At 42.1% G+C, this 26769-nt stretch overlaps 1 protein-coding gene across 1 annotated transcript in view; it reads right to left on the minus strand.

The window, feature by feature from the left end:
- Positions 1 to 821: 821 nt before the first annotated feature.
- CLDN7 (claudin 7) overlaps positions 822 to 26769 on the minus strand; it is a 132640-nt gene continuing 106692 nt past the window's right edge. Inside the window, exon 4 of the mRNA XM_044076716.1 lies at positions 822 to 3905. Coding sequence (XP_043932651.1) covers positions 3737 to 3905 — 169 coding nt within the window. The 3' untranslated portion in view covers positions 822 to 3736. The remainder of the gene's footprint in view (positions 3906 to 26769) is intronic.

Consider the following 26769-nt stretch of genomic DNA (forward strand, 5'->3'; position numbering starts at 1 on the left):
GCTTTTGGATAACCCAACTTTGTGAATACTTTACATGATCTTTTTTTAAATTTTTTTTTTTCATATGCCATTTAGAGGACTTCTAGTATACCCACATACAATATAAAAGGGTCTATATTGATTCATCTAAAATCACTTTGTGCAAGCCACACCACACTCCCACACACTCCCCATACTCTTAGCTATGTATTACAACTCCAAGACTGCGTAACAGTGGAGAATACAGTAAACTCCTACAGCCATGTTTAGACTAAATGGATAGCACCCTACAGAAATACACATACATATGCATGTTTTGTATGTGAACATGCATGTATATTGTACTGTACTTCACGTTCCCAATAAACATGCTGTAGGCCAAATGTATGAGGAAGTCAAATGTACATCACCGTAGTCTTGTTTTGGTGCCTGTAAGGAGCTAAAATTTGTATTTTTCATTGTTCCGCACTGGAAAATGGCACTTGGTTGTTCGTCTGAACATTTACATGGGCATGAACATCAGGAAATGGGGAGCAGCATGATGCATTATAGGATGTGGAATGTACCAAGTTTTCTATGCAAGTACAGATTCTACAGTCTGAATGCCAGAAGTCCTAGTCCTTTGAGATACAGGTTACTGACCAACACTTAACAGGCCAAATTCTATATACTGCAAAGACAGTACAAAGGGACTGTATCATAATATTCTGTATGGTCTGAATTTCATAATCCGATGTCTTGTAGGTAATAGTGACTGAAAATTGTCAAGAGGTTAATCCAACTACCACGACTACAAATGAGAAATTCTACAGCAGGCAGCCACAATATGAACACAGATCAAGTTGGCATTTTCAAAGACTTTATTGTTTTACATACAAAAGGATTTTCACTTTATATATCGTACACAAAAGTACACTAAACACTGGATATCTACAGAGTTAATAGTCTAATGCACCCCCCCCCCGTCCATGTTGGTTACTTGCTCTTCTCAGTAAAATACAAAGCTACAACATTTAACATTCCTGCTAAATCCCTCCTTCAAAAACGAAGACCGATATCAATAGCTATTGTGTCCCCTCCAAGCAAGAGCTTCAAAATTAAAAAAAAGCATCTTCATAATCTTTTTAAAACATACTTCTGAATTTCAAAAATTCGGAACACTTCTTATATTAGGGCAAATCAGCATCTCCACACACACACTATTGTTTCACAAAGTTAAAAGGCACAGCACAGGCCACCTCCTACTTTAAGCTTAGCAGAAAACAGTACATTAATTCAATCAAGTGTTATGGACGAACAGATTTCACGGAAATGTACGATTTTTGTCACTTACTAAACTGATTATGTGAATTCTACCAACTATTTGATGAAAAGGCACCAAGAATTTCAACCTTTCTGCAGAGCTGTATTTTTTTTACGCTGTACCCACAGACAGAATTCACTAACACTCACAACTTGTGACAATTCTGGAGGCTGAATTCCTAAGTGACTTATTAAACAGGCAGCATATAAAAATGCAAGGTATAATAAAGCAACAGCTGCAGTTAACCCAGGATGCACTGCTAAACATTTCTTAACTACTGACATTTGTTACTCATGAAAATAAAGTACAAATGTGAAGCAAATAACTGTGAGGTAAATGTTGCTGAGGGGCATGGTGTCATGTCACTGCAGGAAACAGAAGTGTTACTGGCCAAACTGACACCAAACATTGGTAAATGAAACAAAACTGATCTCAGAAATTAATGTGCCCTGACTTAGGACTCTAGTTCATTACCATCTACATACGTATAAACATACACATTTAGAGAGAGAAATTAACCAAGTCAAAAGCCATGTATGATGCAGTATGCTGAAGGGATTTAAATTCCCCAGTTACAAAAGTATACACTATAGCTCTTGTGTAGATGGTGAAACTGGCTTATAAACTGTGGCATATTTTGTGAAACCAATGCAGAGATTAAGTGAGTGCTCTCTCTACACAGTTAAAGAAATTTACATATTTCTAGAAATATGAAATACAAGGAACATTAATTTGCCATCACACAAGTAAAGTCACCTAAACACACGTATTGCTGAGGCTATAACTGGGTTGCAGTTTCAAAAGATAAAGAAACTTGTCTGCAATTTTACTGCATGGAGTATACTTAATCTGAAGTGTATGTAAGCTTCTGTAGATGCAACATTCCACAGCTACTAGATGTGAATGAATTTCCATACGACCTTCAAACTACCAGAAAGGTATGTAACTGGCTGTAGCGAGACTGAACAGTTTAAGCTGCTAGACCACACGCACACAGAAAGTCAGTCTGATAACAGCTTAACATTTATAAATTTACTCAGTAGGTTGAGCAGTAGGACTTCATTTGCAGTGGACCACATTACCTACAAAAAATGTATAAATGCATTCATGTGGTATTGAAGTCTTCACAATCAAACAGTGCCAATCAAAAAAGAGTGTCACTTCAAAATTATTCATAAATTTTAAAATTTACTTTAAAAAAGCTGATACGTAGCACTAGCATTCAAAAGTTCCTTGTAGTAAGCAAGTTACTCTGACAGGTAACTCAGCCTAAATTTCACACTTTAGACCAGCGGCAAAAATTGTTTAAACTGAACCAAGGCTACTTTTGAATGCACTACTTGTTAACACCAATACTCAGTGCAAAGAAAGAGTCAATTTTAGTTACAGTAAGACAAAAAGCAAATAATGTTACATTACAGGAAAAAGAGAAGCCAACTCAACTTTTCTGAAATGTCAATGGGTGATGCAGTGAGTGACGCAATTAACACAATTTCCACTTTCTCCAGAAATCAATGCACCAAGTCACTGAACTGACCAATTCTTAAAATCAAATAAATGAAAGGGTTCACAATAAATGCTACACAAAACACACAACTGGGTTATTGAAAACCTATTGCATCTCCTACAACAATGTGCTTCTACAGTTGTCAACTACAAACACCTCACAACTTTAAAGAAAATGTCTCCCCGTCAACTCCCACACATTCTACCACAACCTGGGGATGGCACCTCAGAATGCAATACAAAGACGCATCAACTGATCCCAAATAGCACAGTGATATGTTGCATGGTGAATGCTACAGTTTAAGCTGTAGATGGACAAAAGTTATAATGCAGGACACTTTCTGGTATACATGTTTCCCACTACTATATGGAGCTGTGAATCAACTGCAACTGTTTGTGCATTAAGCAGACTCGCCCAAAGATACATTGTATCAAAACCCATCAAAAACTATTACAGTCATGGATACCTACACATTTAGGAGAATCTAGCACTTACATTTTGCCTGAAATACAATTCGATCAAGTAACCTAAATACACTGTTCATGTGCGTTTTGAAAAAAAAAAAAAAAAACATTTGTGGAATTGCTTCATGACATGCATACACACTTTCTTCAATGAGACATGCATATACACTTTCAGTGAGGTATGCCTGTAAACTAAGGGGGATCTCATTTATAAAAAAATACTTAAGCAATATTTTAAAAAGGTTATTAAAACTGATATTCTAACAATCCTACGAACATTGTTAAAAAAAAAGTGTTCGTGTGGTGTCTGTTCTTGAAGGAGAACTGCAACAGGAAATGTTCCACCCTGGATATTTGTACAGTTTATATAAACAGGGCATTTATATATTTTTTCTGAAACCTACAAATAAAGCTTTACGATGGAGGGGCCGCCACAGGAAAATTCTTCAAAAGTTTCAGCTTTCATTGATGATTCAGTTAGCATTACACATATTCCTTGTTGCTGGCACTGCTGGGAGCTTTAGTTCTCTTGGCATACTGACCACCATACCCAGGACTCCTCCTCGGACAAGAACATGACAGAAGGGCTCCTCCAAGAATTGTTAAGCTTGCACCTGCCCAGGCAACGAATATTGCTGCTCCAAATTCATACCTGCAAAAGCAGACAAGGAAGGCATTTATGGTAGCTTATTCATACTCCCATGAGAAAGTTCAGCATTTCATGTCTTTTAGCAATTTACTAAAAGCTTTACAGTAAAACCCCAAAGAAACTAATGTATAAATGTATAAAAATATCAAACGATAAAGCAAATATTCAGGATTCTTGCAGGTCACAGAGATTGACAGACAACTAGTCCATCCATCCTCAAACTTCTCATTTTGCACATGGGATCGGGGCGCCACTTCAGCAATGACAAAGGTTTACACCGCTGGCTGACTAGCCTAGTCATGGTAGCTCATACTACTAATCACTTGCACATACTCACTTATGGCCAATTTAGTGTCCAATCCACCTACTGCACGTCATTGGAATGTGGAAGGAAACTGGAGCACCCAGAGGAAACCCACATGACCACAGGGAGAACATGCAGACATTGCAAAGAAGGCACCCCTGTACAGAATCAAAACAGAGAATCTCTTGCTGTGAGGCGACTACGCTAACTGGTGCAACATCGTGGCCATCCACTAGCCAACTAGTCATCGGACAATTTCTAGTTATTTACAATGAGAGCAGTCACCATCCCATGTTCAAGTGGTGGGATCATTAAACTCAGTCCAGTTCTCCCTTTAGAAAACTGACAGATTCAGAAGCCCATCCCTTTTAAGATTTCATACTTACTCCCCCTCCCCATGCCAATTGTCCCTGGTTGATGCTTGTCCCACACCAGCTATAAAATGAAGGGCAGGTCTGGTACCTGCACAATATAACCCATCCACCACTGGGCATCCCATTAATGCAAGCAGGATTCCAATACCTCTCAGGATGGGGGACACCATGTTGACATTTCAGACCCACCAACTCCAATACTCGATCCTCCAGCAACTTGAGCCACTAATCAAACTAGTCAGTCACACAAGGGCCGGTGTCCCTCAACACCATGGAGTCATACCATGAATCTTCCAAGCACATGTCCAAGACTCAGGTGGTTTGCTGGGGAGTTCATTTTGTGTTGCACTGCTGCAGTCTTAAATGCTTCTTACACTAAGTTCCCTACTGCCCTGCCCTGGTGGCCTCTGCAGAACAGCTTGCACTTCCCTTCAGGTGACATCCCTGCATATGGAGACCTTCAACTCATGTAGAGGTTCTAGTGGGATGAAGCCAGCCAGGTTCAGCAAAATGGTAAGGGGCAAGCAAAAAGTAAACATATGGTGGCTTGGGGGGTATCCCCTTTAGGCCTACTCTCCCCAACTGCTGAGGTTGCATCTTGGTCAAGACCACAAAAACAAATCAAGTCTCCTTAGCTCTCTCACACAGCCAGCCTGTTGACCTTAGATTCCTGGTCTCCACCAGGGCTCAATGAGATCTGCCTAGTAGGTCACTAACTCCAGGATAAGTATGCTCATCCCTCAGGCCTCAATTACCTCTGTTAAAATTCTGGTCACGTGGTCCCCGGTCAAACTTTTGATGGTGACTTTTTTGAACACCTCATGTCAAGAATGCTAAAGTTGTAATTCACCTACGTCGGAACCGTTTTGCTGGTAGAAAGCATCTGCACTACCAAAACTCCAGGACTTAAATTACTTCCTCAGGTGCAGCACCTTTTTAAAAAAAAAAAACATCTCAAAAAGGACTACATGCAGGTGATCATAGCAAATGCTTTGTCCCAAGACCATGCTGCTCAAAACTGTCCTCATCCATCAAATCAAATGGACAGCATATTTTTTTCTTTATAACTTTGAAGTTGTACTCAAGCAACACTAATGCGAGATCTAGATACGACCAAGAGGAAGCATGTGGTTAGCAGAGTTTAGCAGTGTACATTGACAGTCAACAAAAATATCAGCAATCCAATGTCAGCACCTAGAACAGCATCTAGGTTATACAATGAAGGTCTGGACGCAAACACCAGCAATAGTGGCTGAAGGTCTGTGGTGAACCCAAACAGATCCCTTTTCGCATAAATTCTCCCAATGAGCAAGTAAAATCTTTTTGTTGAAACTGCTCTTGAAAAAGTTAGTGGCAGTTTCATTAAAATGTTGAAAGGTTTCAATCCACGATCAATGAGTTCAGAGCCTATCATGCAACCTTCCTGCCCCCCCCCCCAAACATGTGACCCCTGGGAAAGAATTATGATGCTTTTTTTTAAACTATACAAGCACATTTACCATCACCTCCATTAAAAGTGCAACATAAAAGTTATATATTTCTATGCCAGTCAGATCTGGCAAGCATCACATTTTATGCTTCCACTATTAGTTCTGGTAGACAATTTTTTTTAGAATTATATTACAGAACAAACGTAATGCCTCCAAGTGTATTCATTAGGAGACCAGTTTAGGGAGAGGGACCGGATACGCCGATTAGATATGTCTAAGTCCACACTAGAGGAAATTTTCAAGGGTACATTTTAGGATAAGTTTCTAGAATGGAAGTTCAACTGTTAAGCTACTGCAATGCCAGTCTGTTTACTGCATTAATCTCTACTTAATTCTTTCAGTTATACAAGGGAATGTTAAAGTTAATTTTAAAACAAACTCCTGCTCTCTCCAATTTCCAGAAAATGGAGCTTCTTGCTACTAGCTGGAAAATATCTTGCTAAGAGGACCCAACAGATGCAATGGTCCATGGCAATAGCTCCCTAAGCCAGGGAAAAGTTTTGAGTAGTGCTTTTTGAATGTGATTTTGCAGGATAATCTGTACGACTTCTATGCCTGTAGAATCATCTGGTAATGGACAAGGCAGACAAATGGACAGCTTCTAGTGCAGACATTCCCAAGAATACTAGATGCTGCATCAAACAGTGGTTTACAGGAGACCATCTGGAACTCACAGCAGAAGCATCTGGAAGTACATGAACTCCACATTTGCATATTGAGGAAAGTCTTTTAGCTTTAACAAAGCCTGATCTAGGAGGAAAGACTAACATACTGCTAAATTCAGCAAATATTTTACAAGAGAATTTCACAGCCATCACTTGTTTAACATGGAAAGCAAGACTATTAAAAGGACCACAACCTCAAAGTAGAAGATAGTCTTGCTAATCCAATTAAGGTCTCGCTCATCCAATTAAGGTCTCGCTCATCCAATTAAGGTCTCGCCAGATCAGTCAAGCAGGAAAGAATTATACTGGATTAAAAGAACCCATTCTAGAATGCAGTTTCAAGGGATAAGCATAAACTATATCCACATGCTTCCAGAATAAAATCTTTCAGGACAGGGATAACCACAAGAGATGGTGGTAAAGTTCGACATTTGTTTTTGAATATAGGAGAGCAACAGGATAGTCCATAAACTAAAAAAAAGAAAAAAAAAAAGTCCCAGTCACCCACAGTCCAATAAATAAGGAGCTGCAGGAAGGGTTTAATTGTGGCTGCCTCCATGAGATACCAAAACCTCAGTATCTAAACCCCCCCCCCCCCCATTCATCAGGATAATGCTGGAGGGCAGCAGCACCCTCCTACACCCATCTCCAATGGATGGGGTGGAGGCAGTTCAAACACCCTATGAAATGAGTGACATTTTAGCCGTACAGAGTTAGCTAAGACCACAGCGCTCAACCCCCCCCCCCCATCCGAAGATAGGCCCTTTGTAGAATCCCATGACCAAACCATAAAAGATAAATAATGGTAACTAGGACTCACCTTACAGCAGATCAGGAGATGAAGTGAGACATTAGGCCCTAAACACAAGTAGCCATGCAGGCACAGCAATGTCAGTGTGTGATGGGGAGATTCTCCTCACCCCACTGATGTTCAGAATTAGTATATTAAAGGTTGAAAGGACTTTATGCTCTACCTAGAATGTTTATTACAAGGCTAGTGGGTGTGAATGTTTATTACAAGGCTAGTGGGTGTGAATGTTTATTACAAGGCTAGTGGGTGTGAAATTTACAAAGAAAATATGTTTTGAATCAGTTGAGAGAGAAATAGCTTCAATAAATCATAGTCACTCATTCAAGCATTCCCTCAATTACAAACACAAGAAAAAGTACAGTTTTGTACCTACCATAAATGTAGATGTCCGATAGGTATGCATCTGCAATCATAACATGTGGGTTGTCCTGCCTCAGGCAGCCCTTCGGTCGGCCGGATCCCAAAGTCTGGGTCTGGCCTCCGCTGATGTCGCACTTCACCCGACGTCATAGCTCCTGGGGTATAAAGGCATCAGCCGACGCCATTTTCTGTTTCTTGCCCCAGATGCCAGGTGCCCTCTAGGAAGGCTAAATTTGGATAAATGTAGAAAATTCCAAACAGTAGAGAGCAAAATATATATACATACAAACAAATACACCATAAAAGATTCCCCCAGTTAGCTAAAAGAGGGGTAAGTACCCTAGGAATACCACAGAGGGGAAGGAGGGTGGGTAATCCTGACTGCAGATGCATACCTATCTGACATCTACATTTATGGTAGGTACAAAACTGTACTATGTCCTTCAAGGATGCATCTGCAGTCATAACATGTGGGTAGAATACCATAGCCAACTGGGGGAGGAGGCACGAAGATAATGATGGTGTAGTTAGGATCCCTTGTAGAACAGCAGTTGCAAAACCTGCTCGGGATCTGGAGTATAAAGGAATATTATAATGCTTAGCAAATGTATGCACGGAGCTCCAAGTAGCAGCTTCTAAAATGTCTTTGGTAGCCACTCCTCGTAGGAAAGCTGTAGTGGTGGCTGTAGCTCTTGTGGAGTGAGGCCTGATACTTTCAGGAGTTGCCTTTCCATGAAATGAGTAGCAGAATCAAATGCAATTTCCTATCCATTTTGAGATGGTCTGTTTTGAAATTCTTTTCCTTGCACTCCTGTTGCATATGCCACCAAAAGCTGGTCAGTTTTTCTGCTGGCCTTAGTTCTGTCCAGATAGTAGCACAGTTGTCTGTGTACATCCAAGGTGTGTAGTAGTTTTCGTCGAAAGTAGGTAAATGAATAGCTTGATTCAAGGATACCCTGGATACCACCTTAGGCATAAAAGTAGGATTGGTTCTCAGAGACACTCTATCCTGGTGGAAGATAAGGAAAGGCTGCACTGCCATTAATGCCTGCATCTCAGAGACCCTTCTTGCTGAAGTGATTGCTAGCAGGAAGGCAGTTTTCCAAGATAAGAACTGTAAGTCTGCTGTTGCTGCTGGTTCAAAAGGTGGGAGTGTTAATTTTTCTAGTACAAAATTGAGATCCCATGCAGGCAGAGGTGGTTTCCTAAAATTGTCTGAGGAGAGGATGAGAGAGGACAGGAGGATCCACGTTGTACTCTGCTGAAATTGCTGATGCATGAATCTTAATGGAAGATTAGGACAGGCCATTGTGGAACAGTTCTGCTAAGTATTCCAGGATGTGTGCTAGGTTTGCCAGTGTGACATTTTCTCCCTTTTCTGCGCTCCAAATGAGGAATCTTTTCCATTTGGCTGAATATGTTTTCCTTGTGGAGGATCTGCGAGCCTCCAGGATAATGTCCTTAACCCTCTGAGATAAATCAGGTTGGTTTTGTTTTATGCAATTTTCCAAGCCATTAGCTGCAGCGTTTTTAAGTTTGGATGCAGGGTCTTGTAGTTGTTGTGTTAGCAGTAAAGGACATAGAGGTAGAGGCCATGAGACAGACAATGAAGTGATTGCTAAAAAGCTGTTTTCCAAGAAAGAAATTTTAAGTCTGCAGTAGCAGCTGGCTCTAAAGGAGGTAGAGTTAGTTTCTCCAATACAAAGTTAAGGTCTGAGGCAGGGGTTGGAGCTCTCCTGGATGGGTTCAAATTTCTGGCCCCTCTGAGGTGTTGCTTGAGCAGTAGATGAGAGAAGAGGGGAGTTTGTGTTATAATGAGCTGAAATGGCTGAGGCGTGGATTTTAATGGAGAAAAAAAAAAAAGACAGGCCCTTGTGAAGCATCTCAGTTAGGACCACTACGGGCAAATGAATAAAACATTTCTCATATTGCCATGATTTACTACACCTCCCAAGCTGCCTTCAGCAAATAAGCACTCATTCCTAATTTTTTGCTTTTACCCTTGTCTGAGGGCAGACATGGCGATTCCTTTGGAAAGCTAAATCTGCCCCATAATGCAGACTGTAAGGACAAATAGCCCTACCATTTGTCAGACTAGACTTCCATTCACTTAGAATGGAAATCCTGAAATAAACTGCCAAGTTTGAGAGTCTGCAGCTCATGCGTCATTGAATGGTATGCACTGAGTTTTACAATTGTTGTTCCTACTGATGTACTACACATTCACTGAAAAACTTGCAAAAGTGTCAACAAATTACTAAGATAAAGACTTTTCACAAGGAGCAGTTTTGCAAGTTTCAGTTCCTGGCCAGGTTACTCTTCCCCATCTCCCCTCCTTCAGTGGGCTACAGTCTCACATTTCCAGCTTTGCTAGATTTCAACAGCTTGCATGACAATAGACATAAAAAATAGCCTGGTGTGCCACTAAAACTGTTCCTTTGTACGCCTCTTCACTTCTGAATAGCATTTCCCAAGAATAAAAAAAAAAGCAAACTCATCAGTCCAGAGCTTAGGCTAGTCTATCCATTTTTTAAAATGTGCACAGTAAAATATTCAACTTGTAATGCATTTTGGCTGCTGACATGGTTATCTTACATAGTTATTCTCTTAGTATAACCTGAACTTATGGTATTTAATGATAAATTTTACAACAGTTCTCAGTTTCTTAACAATGACCTCCCAAGCCTCTGATGTGACCCAATACTTTCTTACTATTGCTCTACGTAGTCTTGGTTGTATACTTGTGCGTTTCTCATCCTCTCAGCAACAGACTCCTGGAGAAGCATATACTTGTATTGAAAGAGTACCAGCAGCTGTAGCAGTGATACCACACTCCAAAACAATGCACTCAAACATAGTACTGACAAATACAAGGGAATGTATTCGAGCAGTGATGAAATTGCTAGGGACTTCACTGAGCAAAATATTACTCCTAACCTCTCCATTTCATAATGCATAATATTTGCATCACACTTACAAAGGCACACCACCTTCCACAAACACAGCAACCCACACCCACACAACTGCTACGGTTTCTCCCTTCAGTTATTGCAAGCCAAGAATAACACTTTAATAAGGATACCTACCAGACAAGTCTGCATAGGTGACTGGATATTTACAGTTCTTGTTATTAGCAGATGTGGTCCTACAGTTGTTTTAAACATTGTGACTGGTTATTTACTTTTCCTTTTACAGCACATTTGTTACTTTTACTAGTTATTTTTTAAACATTGTTTTGGCCGGCATGCACACCTGTAAGGCCCCCCCAGGCAACTATAGCTTTGTCTATTGCCACTGGGTGGCATAACTTAATATACTTGCTGTAACTTGTCCCAAATAGATCTGCCTCCACACTGAATACTTGTAAAGTAAGGCAAGTACCATTTACTTGTGTATTGTATCCCCCAGATTTACCTTCCTTTGTATTACTTGCACACCAAGGCCTTAAAGAGCGTTTCTGCAACTAACTGCTTACACTCCTAATGTCCTGCTTCAACCTCTTCCTTGCTTACACTTACATTACAGCTCCAAGGCTTCCACTTCTGCTGATTACTTTTCTTTGCAGTCTTCTGTGAGGGGGCGGGCCAGATCTCTTCCCCCATTTTTCTGGTTATACCTTCCCCCATTTTTCTGGTTATACCTTCCCCCATTTTGTATCTCCCTCCTCTCCCATGCACATTAACTAGTCTATTAGTGGGTCTCCTTGAGCGGCACCCTTTTGAAAGTTATCTTTTGGCTTGCTTGCGGTGAGGAAGCTTCTCCAGACCTTTTTCAGTGTGACTGCATCAGTATAAGTAAATTAAACTAGTATAATACAGCCAGACACATTTGGTGCAAACAGAAACAAGTGGAACGATACATTTGGTGTACAAAGAAAACAAGTAAGCCCACTGATATAACTGGAGTTAGTGTTAGCCCCGCTGTGCTCGGGCTCACTCCGCTCCCCTCCCTGCTTCCTATTCCCACCCGCCCCACTAGTGCTACATTTCAACTGAACTTAGCCACGCCCATCATACTAACCACCAATCACTGAATCTGCCCCACCCATGTACCCATTTCTTTCTCTTCCACTATTCCACATCCTGTAAAGCAGTCTTCCATCTAACTACCTTACAATCACAACCACCACTCATCATCCACCACACCCACCCCAAGCAGATCTCTCACTCATGACCAAACCCAACCAAACCATGCCCAAACTACCCAAACCCACATACATACACATCTTACAATTGCTCCTAGGTGTATCCACACTCCCACTGCTAACTTCTATTACCAACCACCAAACACAACTTAGTTTTTCTTGGTATATGGATAAAATTACTTCCACTGACATTACAACACACCCTTTTACTAGACTAGTCCCACATCACTACCAAACCTTCTTTATTCACCACTATGCACACAGATCACAGCCATCTGTGTGCATAGTGCTGAATAAAGAAGGTTGGCAGTGATGTGTGGTGGTGGTGCTGCGGTAGCGTTGTCGCCTCACAGTAAGACGCTGTCCGGTTAGATTCTCAACTAGAGCGTCTTCTGCGTGGAGACATGCATGAATGGGCATACCTTTGTTGAAGGTTGTGCATCAGGGCTGGTAACTCGGCACATAAAAATCAACTACCAATCATTAGCGGACCTGAGTTCCGCTGTGGCGACCCCTAACCGGGAAAAGCCAAAAGACACATGCACACAGATCACAGCCATCACACTACCAGTCTCAAACTATAAAGAACTTTAAGACCCTAAACAAACTACTCAAACTCTGTTTTTACCTCACAACATAATTCATTAGCTGCGGTGATATACACCCAAACCCAGGCCCAGAAAATCGAGGAGCCCCAACCTGAATGATAAATCCACGCTCATTTCAAATTTAAAAATTACGTATACTAAAAGTCCACGACCTTCATACACTACTCTCCTTTTATCAACCTGAGATAGTCATACTAACAGAGACTTGGCTTAAACCAGGCAACCACAACAATGAAATCACTCCACCAGGTTACAATATAACTTGCAGTGATAGAATAGGTACAAAAAAAAGGGGGGGGGGTGTTGCTATAGTGTATAAATCTGACATAATCCTTGAGAAAGTAGACATAACCCTAGACCTCAAAGTTGAACTCCCTAACAAAACTAAAACTTAATGATAAACGCATCAACATCATAGGGTGCTACATCCTCCAAGCAACAATATCCCCATTACAGAAAAACTCCTAGAATGGATATCCAACTCCCTCCCCAGGAAAGCATAGTATTAGACCACCTTAATACTGACTGGCAAAACTGTTCCAGTCATAAGCTACTCTCCACTCTCCCATATTAACCTACGCCAACTCATCACTTCTCCCCACAAGAACAGACAAGAGAACCAAACATCAATCCAGATACTCGTATCCCACCCCTCACTGATATCCCTTAGCAGGGTGTCTACCAGACACCAAGTAGTTACCAAGCCACATTCTTACTCAGATCAAAATCACCACACCTGACCCAAATATCTACACGCCTAATAAACAAAAAACACTAACTGCTTCAACTTTATTAAACAACCTAAAAATGTGCAACTGAACCCCCCCCTAAAAAAACTACCTCTTGATGAAGCTGTACTACATTTCAATACTACCTTCTTAAACACCCTTAATCATTATGCCCCCTCCAGAACAACAAGAATTAAAACTAAACACAAAATCCTCCTCAAAAAAAAAAAAAAGAAACCAGGCCTGGACCAACTACCTAAACAGTAAATCCCAATTGAACAAATATATGTTGAACTACATAAAGCCAAAAAACTCACCAAAACAGACAAAACATATTGCTACCAAAAGTTACAGGATAAGCACAGGAACCCACAAAAATTCTGGGCAGCAATTAACTATTCTATAACCAGGTAAAACTACCCCAACCCCAAAAATAGATAAAGAAAACATCCCCACACAATTTAATAAATACTTTACGGAAACAAACCAGACCCTTGCAAACAACCAACCCTATGACATCCCCATCCCTGCAAATCCACCCCATACCCCCAACTAACAATTACCTCAAGTTCAGTTTCCACCCAGAACCAACCAAATCCATTGAAAAACTACTCTGCAAGCTCAAACCAACATCCTAGCTGCAGGTAAATTACCCGCTGAATACCTCCATCTGGCTGCAGAAGCCATATCATATCCTGTCTCCATCCTAATTAACAGGTCCATCTCTGAGTGTATAGTACCCAAGCTAAGGAAAATATCACATATCCCTCTACATAGAACCTCCCCGGAACTCAGTAACTACCGCCCTATAGCTATACTACCCCCCTTTATCTGAAATTTTAGAGGGGGTAATACACATCAGCTAATGAAATATCTCCTAGAAAATAATCTAAATGCAACACAACATGGCTTTAGACCCTTCCATAGCACCTCCACCGCAACAGAATTCACCAACATTGTCAATACTCAGAAACAATGGACTCCTTTTATCTGCCACCTTCCTCGACTTGTCCAAAGCATTCAATATGGTTAACTACAATAAACTCCTTCTTTCACTAGCAACTCTAAATCTTACTACCCCTGCCATCTCTTGGTTCAAAAACTACCTAGAGGGAAGGAAACAAGCTGTTATGTGGCAAAACCAACACTCCCCCTCCCTTCTAGTCTCCCTAGGAGTACTCTAAGGCTCCATCCTGGGACCACTTCTTTTTACCCCTCTTCACCAATCAGCTCCCAAACAGTATTCCTAAAGCCTCACTAGTGAAATATGCAGATGATGTGCAGCCAAATCAATGGACATCCTTCACTCCCTAACTCAAGAAATGCTTTTTCCTAGCAGAAACTTGGATTACAAACCAAAGGCTCATTCTGAACCCAAGTAAAACAAAGCTAGTAATCTTTAGCTCCCACAGGGACCACACCTCCCACTGATTCTTTCATCTTCTCCTTTAACAAGACCACACTCACCCCCACAAATCATACCAAACTATTAGGGGTTTAAATAGATGTTAGATTTTACCTAAACCTAAATATTTCTATAACCATAAAGTACACACAAAACTTGGCCTACTGTATCACAATAAAAAATTCCTCACTGCAAAACTACAATAGCGAGGACTTGCCTACTATCTCACCCTACTTTACACCCCCCCCCCCCAGTGCTTACAAATCTGACCTAAACAAACCCGATAGCTATAATAAGACAGCCAAATTTGCTACAACCTCTCCCATCAGAACACATTACTGTGAATGCCTAAAGACTCAACTGGCTAGAACTACCACTACTACTTCAAATCAAACTATCACTAGCCCACAAAGTAATACACAACTCTGAAAACACCCCAGCAGACCTACAAAATCTTTTGCAAACCTATACAACCGCCAGGCCCTTGAGGTCTAGCACACAAAACCTCAAAGTAACCAAATATAACAATGAAGCTGGTAAGTCTACAGCCACTGTATAGCAAAAACCTGGAACTCCCTTCCTGCCCACAAAACTGACAACAAATCCACATCACAGTTCAAGAAACTTGTTAAAACTCACTTTTTGAATAAATCAGCTGTGCTCCTATATCCCCCCCTGGCCAATGTCTCATTAGAACACTTCACCTAACTTAAGTAACTCTGCTAAGCCAACCAATCATAGTAGTATACCCACTTAGGACAGTTAATCTACTGCTCATCCCATCTCTCCAAGAGTTAGGGAAAACTACCCCAGCAATTTTGAGCTCTCCATAAGCAGCTAAAACCAGGAGAAGACATACTGCAAATCAATTTGGTATCCTCAACTATAGCGAGCGTCATCTGCTCTCAGAGCCTTATTCTATGTCTCTCTGCTTTTACTCAGAGAGTAAATATATCACAGGAATCCTAAACTTAGGAATATCTTCTAAAATGTATTATACTGACGCGAACGAATGTATCCTGTTATTATGTCAAAGTCTCTTCTATGGAAATTGTATGTCAAAAGTCTGTCCTTAAAACTAGGTTTTGTAAAAAAAATTCTCTTGGAGCTTTTCTCCCAGGCCTCCAGTGAAAATGGGCTTGTAATCCAGTTGGACTCTCCCAGTCAACAAATGTAAACTAAAATAAACATACCAGTCAAATTTAAGGCTTTTCTCACCTCTCTGCAAAACACTGCTGTAATGGCTTTGGCACACAAATGAAAATGTTTGATGGGTGTTGGTTCAAGACTCCCATCCACATCTCTCAACAGTACAGTTTTCAGAAAGTCCAGATTGTCTGTTTTTCATAAAATTGCAGTTTTCTGTCAAATCACTGGCAAATCATTGAACACTGAAGTCAGAAAATTGACAGGCATTTGATTTTCAGACTTCATATCCTTAAGAAAATTCACTCTAATGCAAAACCTGTTTATCAAGTGCAATATTTATAAATTGTCCCAATTTATGGGCCTTTGCCCCCTCTTATTTATGGCCTTGTCCAGATTTCTTGTTCTATGATGTTGAGAGGTATGCAGCCATCCCTTCCTACTAGAGCCAGTCCATTGCACTTGCACAAGTGTCCCCCTCAGCAGTGCAGATTTGCTTTATAGTTCTTTTATACCACACACACAATGATACATAGTTAATGTGGACAAATCTGTTTGTTCAAAGTCACCAAACATTTCTCCAAACCCAGTTTTATGACCCCTACCAATCCACTTAGTCTGCAGCTGTAAATCTTGTCAGTTATTTCTTCTTATCCTTGGTTTCGTTTCTCTTGTTACGTTTTCATTTTTTCTCCTGCTTCCCATATCTACCCTAATTACTTCTAATACTTTTTCTCGCTTTCTTCTCTTCCCCTCCTCTTTATCCACTTTGAAAGTTTCCACTGACATTTGCTGAGTAAATAATAAACTGTCACTCTTATGTCATCGCATTTTAATGCTACATAATATTGTATTTAGTCTAATAGGTTCACAGGTAGGTACTAGGCTATCAGCCCAAGGGCCTACGTAAGCCTAGCCAACAAGGTTCCCTGGCTTATGCCACCCAAGAAAATTTCTGTGCCACTGTCAAGCAGAGCCACAGAAGTGATTCCCGGGGCATATTTCCCATCCACTCAAAGATTTTTCTTGAAGACTGCTAATGACTAAATTTACTTGACATAGATGGGTAGCTTGTTCCAGAGTATGGGAAGAGGGACAGGAATCTATCCTTCCAGCATGTCCTGTTGACTGTGGTGACAGGTTTAGGTCCCTAGAGCATGCATCTCGGAGGCACTGGGATTTCTTTAGGTGTACCATGTCCAACAGCTCTGGGTTTGACATAGCTTTAAATGTTAGGCAGAAATCACCTCAGAGTAGGTGATATGCTACGGAGTAAAGCTAGAGTTTTGAGATGGTCAGTGTAGGGCATCTGAGGCCAGTAATCCTCAGAGGTACTTCTGTGGCCTTTCCAGCTGCTGCAGATGTCTTGTGAGGTACATTCCAAAAGGGGCTTTGAACTCTATAATGGGTCTAAAGAATGTAGAGTAGAGTGGGACAATGACCTCTTTCCTGGATGAGAACCCTTTTGTGATGAGGTTTGCCACGTAGAAGGACTTGGACTACTGTAGCGATCTTATCAAAGGAGACTACTATCCACCTGGGTTCTCAAGGTCTCACACATTCGGCTGCCTATGCGGTAGTTCATGGGTACAGAGTTTTTACCAAAGGGGATGACAATGCACTTTTTGGCGTTGAGCTTGAGGCCATGGCTCTGATACCAGGCATCTCAGTGAGGCCCTTCTGTAGGATGTCCACATAATTTGGGGACTACTATGGCTCCTAGTTTGTAATCTGCGTACATCATTAGCTAGAGGCCTTCTGTGTTTGGTATCTACTTCTCTGAAGTACAGGCTAACAGGAGAGGTCCCAGGACTGAACCCTGTGGTACTCCACTTGTCACTGGTTTGAAGTCCGATTTGGAGTCAGCAACTTTTACAGTGTGGGTTCTGTCAGTGAGCCAGTTGGCAACCCTTCTTATGACGTAGGGCTTTATACCTAGTTTAGTGAGTTTAGCTATAATTCCAGAATGGGGGATAGTGTCAAAAGCCTTGGCGAGGTCAAGATAGGCTGTGTGAACCACCTTACCCTCATCTACAGATTTGGTGACTGCCTCAAAAAAATAGATTAGGTTCAGGAGGCAGGAAGCATGACCTGCCTTTCACAAACCTGGACTGGGTGGGGGTCCAGAGTTTGGAGGTTACCAATGTCTTTAAGAGTTCCATGATGATACGTTCCATGGCCTTGCAGACTAGGCTAGTCAGGCTAATAGGGCGATAGTTCCCGGGATCAGTGTTGGCTCCCCCTTTGTGGAGTGGGATAACTGTTGCTGTGTGCCATTCAGAGGGCACAAAGCCTAATGTGAGGCTATGATTGAACACGGTGCTTAGGTGTGGAGCCAGTTCGTTCTGAAGTTTGTGTAAAACGCAGCCTGGAATGTTGCCCAGTCCCATGGATGCTGTGTTTCTGGCTTTAGAGAGTGCAGCTTTTACCTGTGTAGTTGTGATTACAGGGACTCTGCATTCTTCCTGTACAGATATGGGCCCTTTAGAGGATGACAGGGGTAAAGTTAACACTAAACCTGCCAGGATGTTGGCAATATCAGTTGGTTCTGTAATTTTCACGCAGTTGTGCTGCAACTCACAGCAGATCTGGGTGGTGCCATTGAGATTCTTGACATAGCTACAGAATGCTTTGTGGTTGTCCTTAGAATCCGTGGCGATTTTGTTTTCATGGCTAGCTTTGGAGGCTCTTATAAAGGATCTCAGCTTCTTACTGAGGCTGACCAGGGAGCTCCACCACTTATGGGAGATTACGCTTTTGCAACAGTTTCTTCCTTCTGTTGTACAGTTTATGGCAGGGGACCACCAGATAGGCTTCCTTTTTTTTGGAGGATAGCTTCTTGGTTCTGTTTGGGATAGCATGATCCATGCCCTCGTGCAAGTGCTTGTAGAGTGCATTTGTGTAGGATTCAGCAGTCATAATTGTATTGTCCATCTCCATGGGTGTCATGAAGTTCAACACTTCTGTCAAGCATGAAGTTGGCTTTGGAGAAATTTTTACTGAGGTTTCCTTAATGAAGGGTGAGGGCGGGATGTGGATATCTAGGGTGATTAACTTATGGTCTGATCTGACCAACGAGGAGTTGACTTCAGGTTGGTAACACTGGTCACTCATGTTGGTAATGACTAGGTCTAGGATATTGTTGCCCTTGGTGGGGGTGTGGATAAGTTGATCCAGGGCATTGGAATTTATGAATTCCAGAAAGCATTAAGCAAAGGAGTTAGTACACAAGTAGTTTTCCCAGTTAATGGTGGGGTAGTTGAAATCACCCATTATTAGGGTGTTTGGGTGAACCCTAATATTTTCCAGTATATCATGAAAAGGGGAGTGGTAATCCTGGGGCATGGTGGGGGTTCGGTAGCAAGCTACAATTTGGATTGTAGTTTTGCCCAGAGTTAGTTGCACTTGGATAACCTCTGATGCATTATGCCGAGCAACTAGCCTGGAGGTTTGGATATCCTTAATGAGTATGGACACACCTCCGCCTTTGGTGTTCCGGTCCAGGTTACGTGGCCGAAGTGTGGTACGAATTATAGCCTGGTAGTGCAGGGGTGCTCTCTGGAGCCTTGAACCAGGTCTCTGTCACTGCACAGATATCGATGTTCTCCATTTTAAGGAATGCCTCGAGTGAGTGCATTTGGAGATTTTAGACTTCTAGCATAGAGTAGCATTACCCTCAGTTTTTGCTTGCCTGTTACGGTGGTGAATTTGTCATTTGAACCTAGTCTAAAAAAGGCACTCTAGGGGCAGCAAGAGCCTTAGCCAGTATCCAGAATCCCAGGGGAGACAGGTGCAGGCCAACTCTGGCAAAGCATTGTGGTCTGTCGACCATGTCGTCCCAGGCAGACAGATACTGGATCCCCTTAGAATGACACCAGAAGATCCCCTTAGAATGACACCAGAAGCTTAGCCAATTGTTGAAGTCAATCATTTTGCCCTTGTACTGCAGTATCATTCTGTGTGATATTAGAATTCTACTCAGGGCTAAGGTCATACTTGCCTGGGCTACAAGATCGGAGAGATCTTCCATGTCTCTTTTCATGTAGTCCAGGGAGGTACGTCTCAGATCATTCACACCAACATAGACAATGGTCATATTTGTACTTGCTGTGGAGTGACCGAGTGTGTGGGTTATGTGGCGGATCCTGGAACCAGACAGGCAGCTGACAGTAACCTTCTCCTTGTTTAGCCTGGTGAGTGGGACCATCAGTGTGCCTGAGTATATGTTTGCCCGTAATATCTGAATAAGTGAGTGGGATTTTCATGACAGCATCAGGGAAAAATATTCCTTCCTTCTGTGTTTTTTTTTTCTTAAGTTTTGGATTTTTCTGGGCATATTAATTTTTTTTATTTAATTTTCCATTTGTTTACCAGGTTAGTCCAACTGGACACAAGGTGACAGTTTTCAGCGGAGACTCTGGGAGAAAAGCTCCAGATACATAGTAAACAATTATAAAAAATATAAAAAATAAAAATAAATTATACAAACAGCTATTTTGCACAAAGAGCATAGAAAATACAAAAGGAGTACAATCAGTTTTACAATTGATACAGCACACAGTGGTTAGAATATTGAGAAACAAACAAGATATTATATCTGCATTGCTTACTGTACTTATTTCCTTGTTTCACTTGAAAGAAAGTTACTGTTGTCGTTTTTGCATTTAAGTTACCTGTAACACATTGCATTTAAGTTACCTGGCACTTGCTCACTAAATTATATAAAAGTCAGCACTAATTAAAAGCACTACACCCTCACAAACTCCCCTTGAGTACCTTGTTCCCTATTGGCCCTTTTTTCAATTATAAAGAAATTCCCAAAACTATTCTAGCATGTCCAAAGGTCAGTTGTCAAATCTCCTCTCCGGTCCAGCTGTAGACTCTGGGAATCTTGAGGCAATGTTACAACAAACTCATGTACACAAACAACCCTCTCCTCCTCCCAACAAATTCCAATACATGTGAGAGATGCAACCATATAGCCATACTGGAGGCTAAGCTCTCTCAACTCAGTACTGGCGAAACCAGTCAGGAGAAGGAAACCACACTCACTACAATTCCAGTCTCACATAGACCTACCACGACAGCAAACCAAAACACAAACACACAAAAACATACTCAGAGGCTCTAAATAAAAATCTGCCTAAGCAGCAGAGACCTCCAAAGCAGACGCCCAAGCAACTGCTACCCCAAAACAAAACACATGCAACATACAGCTCACAAAGCCTGTGTGCCGAACAGTCACAGCCCTTAAGGCTAAACACCACACCTGATACACTTGTAATAGGTGACTATAGTCAAGCACACCGACGTCCCGCTCACCAGGATGAACAAGGAGGTCACGGTGAGCAGCCTGTTGGGCGCTAGGATCTGCCACATAACACAAGCACTCAGGTCACTCCAAGGATCTGCCACAACACAAGCACTCAGGTCACTCCAAGGCAAGTACAAATATGACTCAGTCATTGTCCATGCTGGTGTGAATGACCCGAGACGTACCTCCCTGGACATGAGAGGAGCTCTGAGCATGTAGCCCAGGCTGGTATGACCCTGACCTTGAGTAGCATCTTACCCTCAACCAAGAATGATGCCACAATATGAAGACAAGATGATCAATTTCAACAATTGGCATAAGTATTGGTATCAAAGGGGATCCAATGCCTGTCAGCCTGGGATGACATGCTAGACAAGCCACGATGCTTCGCTAGGGACAGCTTGCACCAGTCACCTCTTGGCTTTCTGATATTGGCAAAGGCTCTTGCTACCCCCATAGTGCCTTTTTTAGGCAAGGCTCAAAAGACAAACCCACCTCCATAGGTATCACAAGGGATAAGAAACTAAGAGTAATGCTACTCAACGCCAGAAGTCTAAACCTCAAGATGCATGCACTTGAAACTTCTTAGCATGGAGAACATCGGTATCTGTGCAGTAACAGAAACCTGGTTCAAGGCTCCCGAAAGCACCCCAGCAATACCAGGTTATACCTCATACCATGCTTTTCGGCCACAAAACTTGGACCGAACCACAAAAGGAGGGGGAGTATCAATATTAGTCAAAGATGCCCACACATCCAGGTTGGTGGCACAGCACGAAGCATCAGAGACTATCCATGTGCAGCTAACAGTGGGTAAAACTGCCTTCCAGTTTATAGCCTGCTACAGACCACCCTCCCAAACCCAGGAACCCCACTCGACCTTCCTGAGAACACTGGAAAATATGAAGGTCTCTCCAAACACCATTATATTGGGTGACTTAAGCTACCCAAACAGACTGGGAGCATTACTCCAGCTCCAACACTCTAGCCCAAAGGTTCCTAAAATTTATAAACTCAAATGCTATGGAACAACTTGTTACCACTCCCACAAGAGGGGAAAACATACGGGACCTGATCAATCACCAACATGGGGACTATGCTCCAGACCAGAAGTGTATCCCTCACTGGTAAGATCAGACCATAAACTAATCACTGGATATTCACATCCCGACTCCACCCCCTGCCCTGAAAACCACAGTGAAAAACTTCTCTAAAGCAAATTTCACACTCCTCAAAACAGAGGTGGAATCCTTCAAAGCCCCCGGGCCTGTGGAAAATACGGCCCAGACCGCAGAATCCTTTATAAACACATTCTATGAACACCTTCAGGAATGCATGGATCATGCAATCCCAAATAAAACCAAAAACCAAGACCCAATCCTCCAAAGGCAGATGTCCTGTCTGGTGGACCCCAGCCATAAACAAACTATACAATAGAAGGAGAAAACTACTACACGAGAGCAAAATCCCAAAAAGGGACGGCATCTCTGATCAGTATTAGCAAAAAAGTATGGGCACTCATAAAATAGTCTAAGGCCAGCTTCGAGAGAAAAATTGCACAGGACACTAAGGATAATCAACAAGGCTTTCTTTAGTTATGTTAGGAACCTGGGTGGGAATTCCCAGATATGCTCAGAATTAGTCCAAAATGACAAAAAGTACACTGAACCCACAGACATTGCCAACATCTTAGCTGACAGATTCAGCTCAACCCCCCCCCCCAACCAAAAGGGCAAATATCTATCCCAGCAGAGTGCTGCCCCCTTTACATCTCAGATGCTCAGGTAAGAGCTGCCCTCTCCAAAGCGAAAAAAAAACATGGGACCAGACGGTGTCCCGGGCTGTGTCCTACATGAACTCCAAGAAGAGCTAAACCCAAACATAAAACTACTGTTCAATCTCAGCCTTACTACAGGATATGTACCCAAAGAGTGGTGTACAGCAACAGCGGTCCCTCTCCACAAAGGTGGTGCCTCAACAGATCCTGGAAACTATCGCCCCATAAGCCTGACTAGCTTGGTCTGCAAAGCTATGGAAAGGATCATCATGGACCTCATAAATAAAGACATTTGGAACCTACAGACACTGGATCCTACCCAGTTCGGCTTTAAGGGCAGATCCTGCTTCTTGAACTTGGTTGATTTCTTTGAAACTGTCACAAAGGCCATCGAGGAGGGGAAGGTGGTGCACACAGCCTACCTGGACCTCGCAAAAGCCTTCGATACAATACCCCACTCGGGCATTATAGATAAGCTCACCAGCTTAAATATAAACCCCTATGTCACTAGATGGGTTGCAAACTGGCTCAAGGACAGAACACACATGGTTAGAATTGCTGGAGCCATGTCAGACTCAAAACCAGTTACAAGTGGCGTCCCACAAGGCTTAGTCCTGGGACCTCTCTTGTTCGGTATATATTTCTCGGAGGTACTGGCCAACACTGAAGGACTGTGGCTGACCAAGTTCACAGAGGACTGCAAACTGGGCATCATAATAGACTCTCCAGCAGACACAAGCATCCTCCAAAAGGGCCTCAGAAACAGACAACTGGTGCCAGAGCCATGGCCTCAAGCTAAACGCCAAAAAGTGTATAGTCATCCCCTTTGGCAAAAACAAAGTGCCCACAAATTACCACATAGGTGGTAATACATTAAGTACAGAAGTAGTAATTGGGGACCCAAGTTGATAGCAATCTCTCATTTGACAACCACGTGGCCAAATTGGTTAAAAAAACATTTCATATAGCCCACCTAATCATGAAGGGATTCACATCTAGATCAGGGGAGGTCATTGTGCCTCTACTCATCCCTCATCAGGCCCATAATTGCATACAATGCCCCCTTTGGGATGTACCTTACCAGACACCTGCAGCAACTGGAAAGACCCCAAAGGTACCTCACCAAGAGGATCAAAGGGCTCAAACAGATGCCATATGCTGCCCGGTTAAAGAAACTCCAGCTCTACTCAGTGGCATACCACCTGCGCAGAGGCGATCTGTGCCTGACGTACAAAGCCATGTCCAACCTGGAATTAATGGACATGCTGCACCTCAGAAAATCCAAATCCCATTGAGCTACGCGCTTGAGAGACTTGAACCTCAGCACTGAAATAAATAGGACATGCTGGAGGGACAGATTCATAACCCAGAGGCTCCCTTCACTCTGGAATAAAATCCCAGTCCAGGTTAGGCAGAGTCCCTCATTGACTCTCTTAAAGAAGAATCTTGATGAGTGGATGGGAGATCGTAGATTTACCCCAGGTATCACTTGTGTCACTGTTAGAGGCACAGTATACTAACCTCGAAAAAGGGCATAGCATAGCAAAATTAATTTAAAATGGGTGGCGAAAGCCAAACACACTCTGGCTAGGCTTATAAATGCCCTAGGGCAGATGGCCTAGTATGAACCTATACAACAAATAATTCAGAAAAGTTTCCATAGACAAACAGGGTCAAACTAGAAATCAACTATATTGATGTGATTTATTTTGCATTCATCTTGTTTTAATGATGGTATGTGTATTGTATGTGTCATATGTGCACAAATTTGTATTAATCTGTGTATTTACAGTATATTGACAAGGTACTAGGTCACATCAGAGCCTTGGGAGGTCATTGTTAAACTGTTTTTAAAGCTCGGCATTGAATACCATAAGTTCAGGTTATGCTATAAGAGAATAACTATGTAAAGATAACCATGTCAGCAGCTAGAATGCATTATAAACTGAATGTTTTACTGTGCACATTAAGAAATGGACAGATTGGCCCAAACTTTGGACTGATGTGTGTGCTTTGTTTTTTTTCTTTTTATTCCTGGGGAAATTCTATTCAGAAGTGAAGAGACACATAAGGGAAGAGTTTTAATGACGCACCAGGCTGTGATCTTTTTGATGTCTATTGTCATGCAAAGCTGACAAAATAGTCGAATCTACTCAAGCTGGAAATGTGAGACTGTAGACAACTGAAGGAGGGGAGATGGGAGGAGTAACCTGGCCAGGAATTGAAACTTGCAAAACTGCTATTTGTGAAAAGTCTTTTCATCTCAGTAATTTGACACTTTTGCAAGTTTCTTTCAGAGAATGTGTAGTACATAAATAGGAACAACATTTGTGAAACTCTGCACATACCAGTCAATGACACATGAGCTGCAGACTCTCAAACTTGGCATTTGTTTTCAGGTGGTCCATTGTAAGTGAATGGAAGTCTAGTCAGACAACAAATGGTAGGGCTATTTGTTCTCACACTGTGCATTGAGACAGATTTAGCTTTCCAAAGGAATCACAATGTCCGCCCCCATGAGGGCAGACAAGAGTAAAAAAAAATAAGAATGAGTACTTATTTTGCTGCAGGCAGCTTTAGGAGGTGCAGTAAATCATGGCAAGATAAAAAATATGTTATTTTATTGTTTGCCCATAGTGGTTCAGTAAGTATTGCAAAATCTGAGGTAAACTGGGCACTGCTGTGCTCATCCCTTGACAGTGGTTCTAGGCACAGAATATTTTCCATTTTTCACCACAAGACTTTCTAGTACTAGGCCTCCTTGCCTCTAAGATGACATCCATCACAGGTTTGCTGAGGGATAAGGGTGAGTAAGTAATTAGCCAGACTGCAAGGTTCAATGTTGGAAGCTGAGGGTGCAGAATGAGTTTCTCCTGAGAGCGGCCAGTCTGGAGCAATCAAAATCATCCTTAGTTTGTCCCGTTTGATTTTAGTAGAACTTTGGAAAGCAGAGGCAGTGGGGGAAGGCATAGACTGGTTTTTCCAGCTGAAGGACAGAGCATCCATTTTCCAGGCTTGTTTGTAGGGAGTCCTTGTGCAAAGCTTGTCCAACTGGTAGTTCTGGGGGGAGGCAAATAGGTCTATGTCTGGGCTCCCCCATTCACTTGTCAACATGTTGAAAAACATTTGTTCCAGTTTCCACTTGTGTGGGTCCATGGGGTTTCTGCCTAGTCAGTCTGCCAATGCATTTAATTTTCCTGTCAGGAATTGAGCTTGTAGGTGCACTTGGTAGCTCAAGGCTGTGTTCCACAATGCCATGGCTAATCTACAGAGGGGGTAGGAATGTGTACCCTCCTGCTTGTTTATGCACCACATAACGGTGGTGTTGTCTGTCTACCATTAGTTGTCCAAGAAGGTAGTCCTTGAAGGCTGTCTGAGCATTCTGTACAGCTAACATTTCTTTTTGATATGTAGGTGCATTTGACTTAGGTTCCATTTGCCCTGAATGCACTTCCCTGCCAGGTGAGCCCCCCATGCATAGTCTGATGCATCTGTTAGGGTTTGGGCGGCAGGGGGTAGAAACTCGACTCCATAGACTTTTTAGATACCACTGTAGTTTCCTCATATGCAGTCTTGCATATGGAATTAGAAGAATGCAGGAGGCCATGAACCCCAAGGCTTGCAGTATTTGTCTTGCAGACAGCAGGGTGTTTGTGGCCATTTGTTCGAAACAGGTTATCAAATGAATTTGCTTTTCTGGCGTGAGGTAAGCCATCTAGGAAGTTGTATTCAAGCTTGCTC

This window comes from Protopterus annectens, chromosome 7.part0 (genome assembly GCF_019279795.1).
Source record: "Protopterus annectens isolate FY-2018-M chromosome 7.part0, PAN1.0, whole genome shotgun sequence".
Lineage (NCBI taxonomy): Eukaryota > Metazoa > Chordata > Ceratodontiformes > Protopteridae > Protopterus > Protopterus annectens.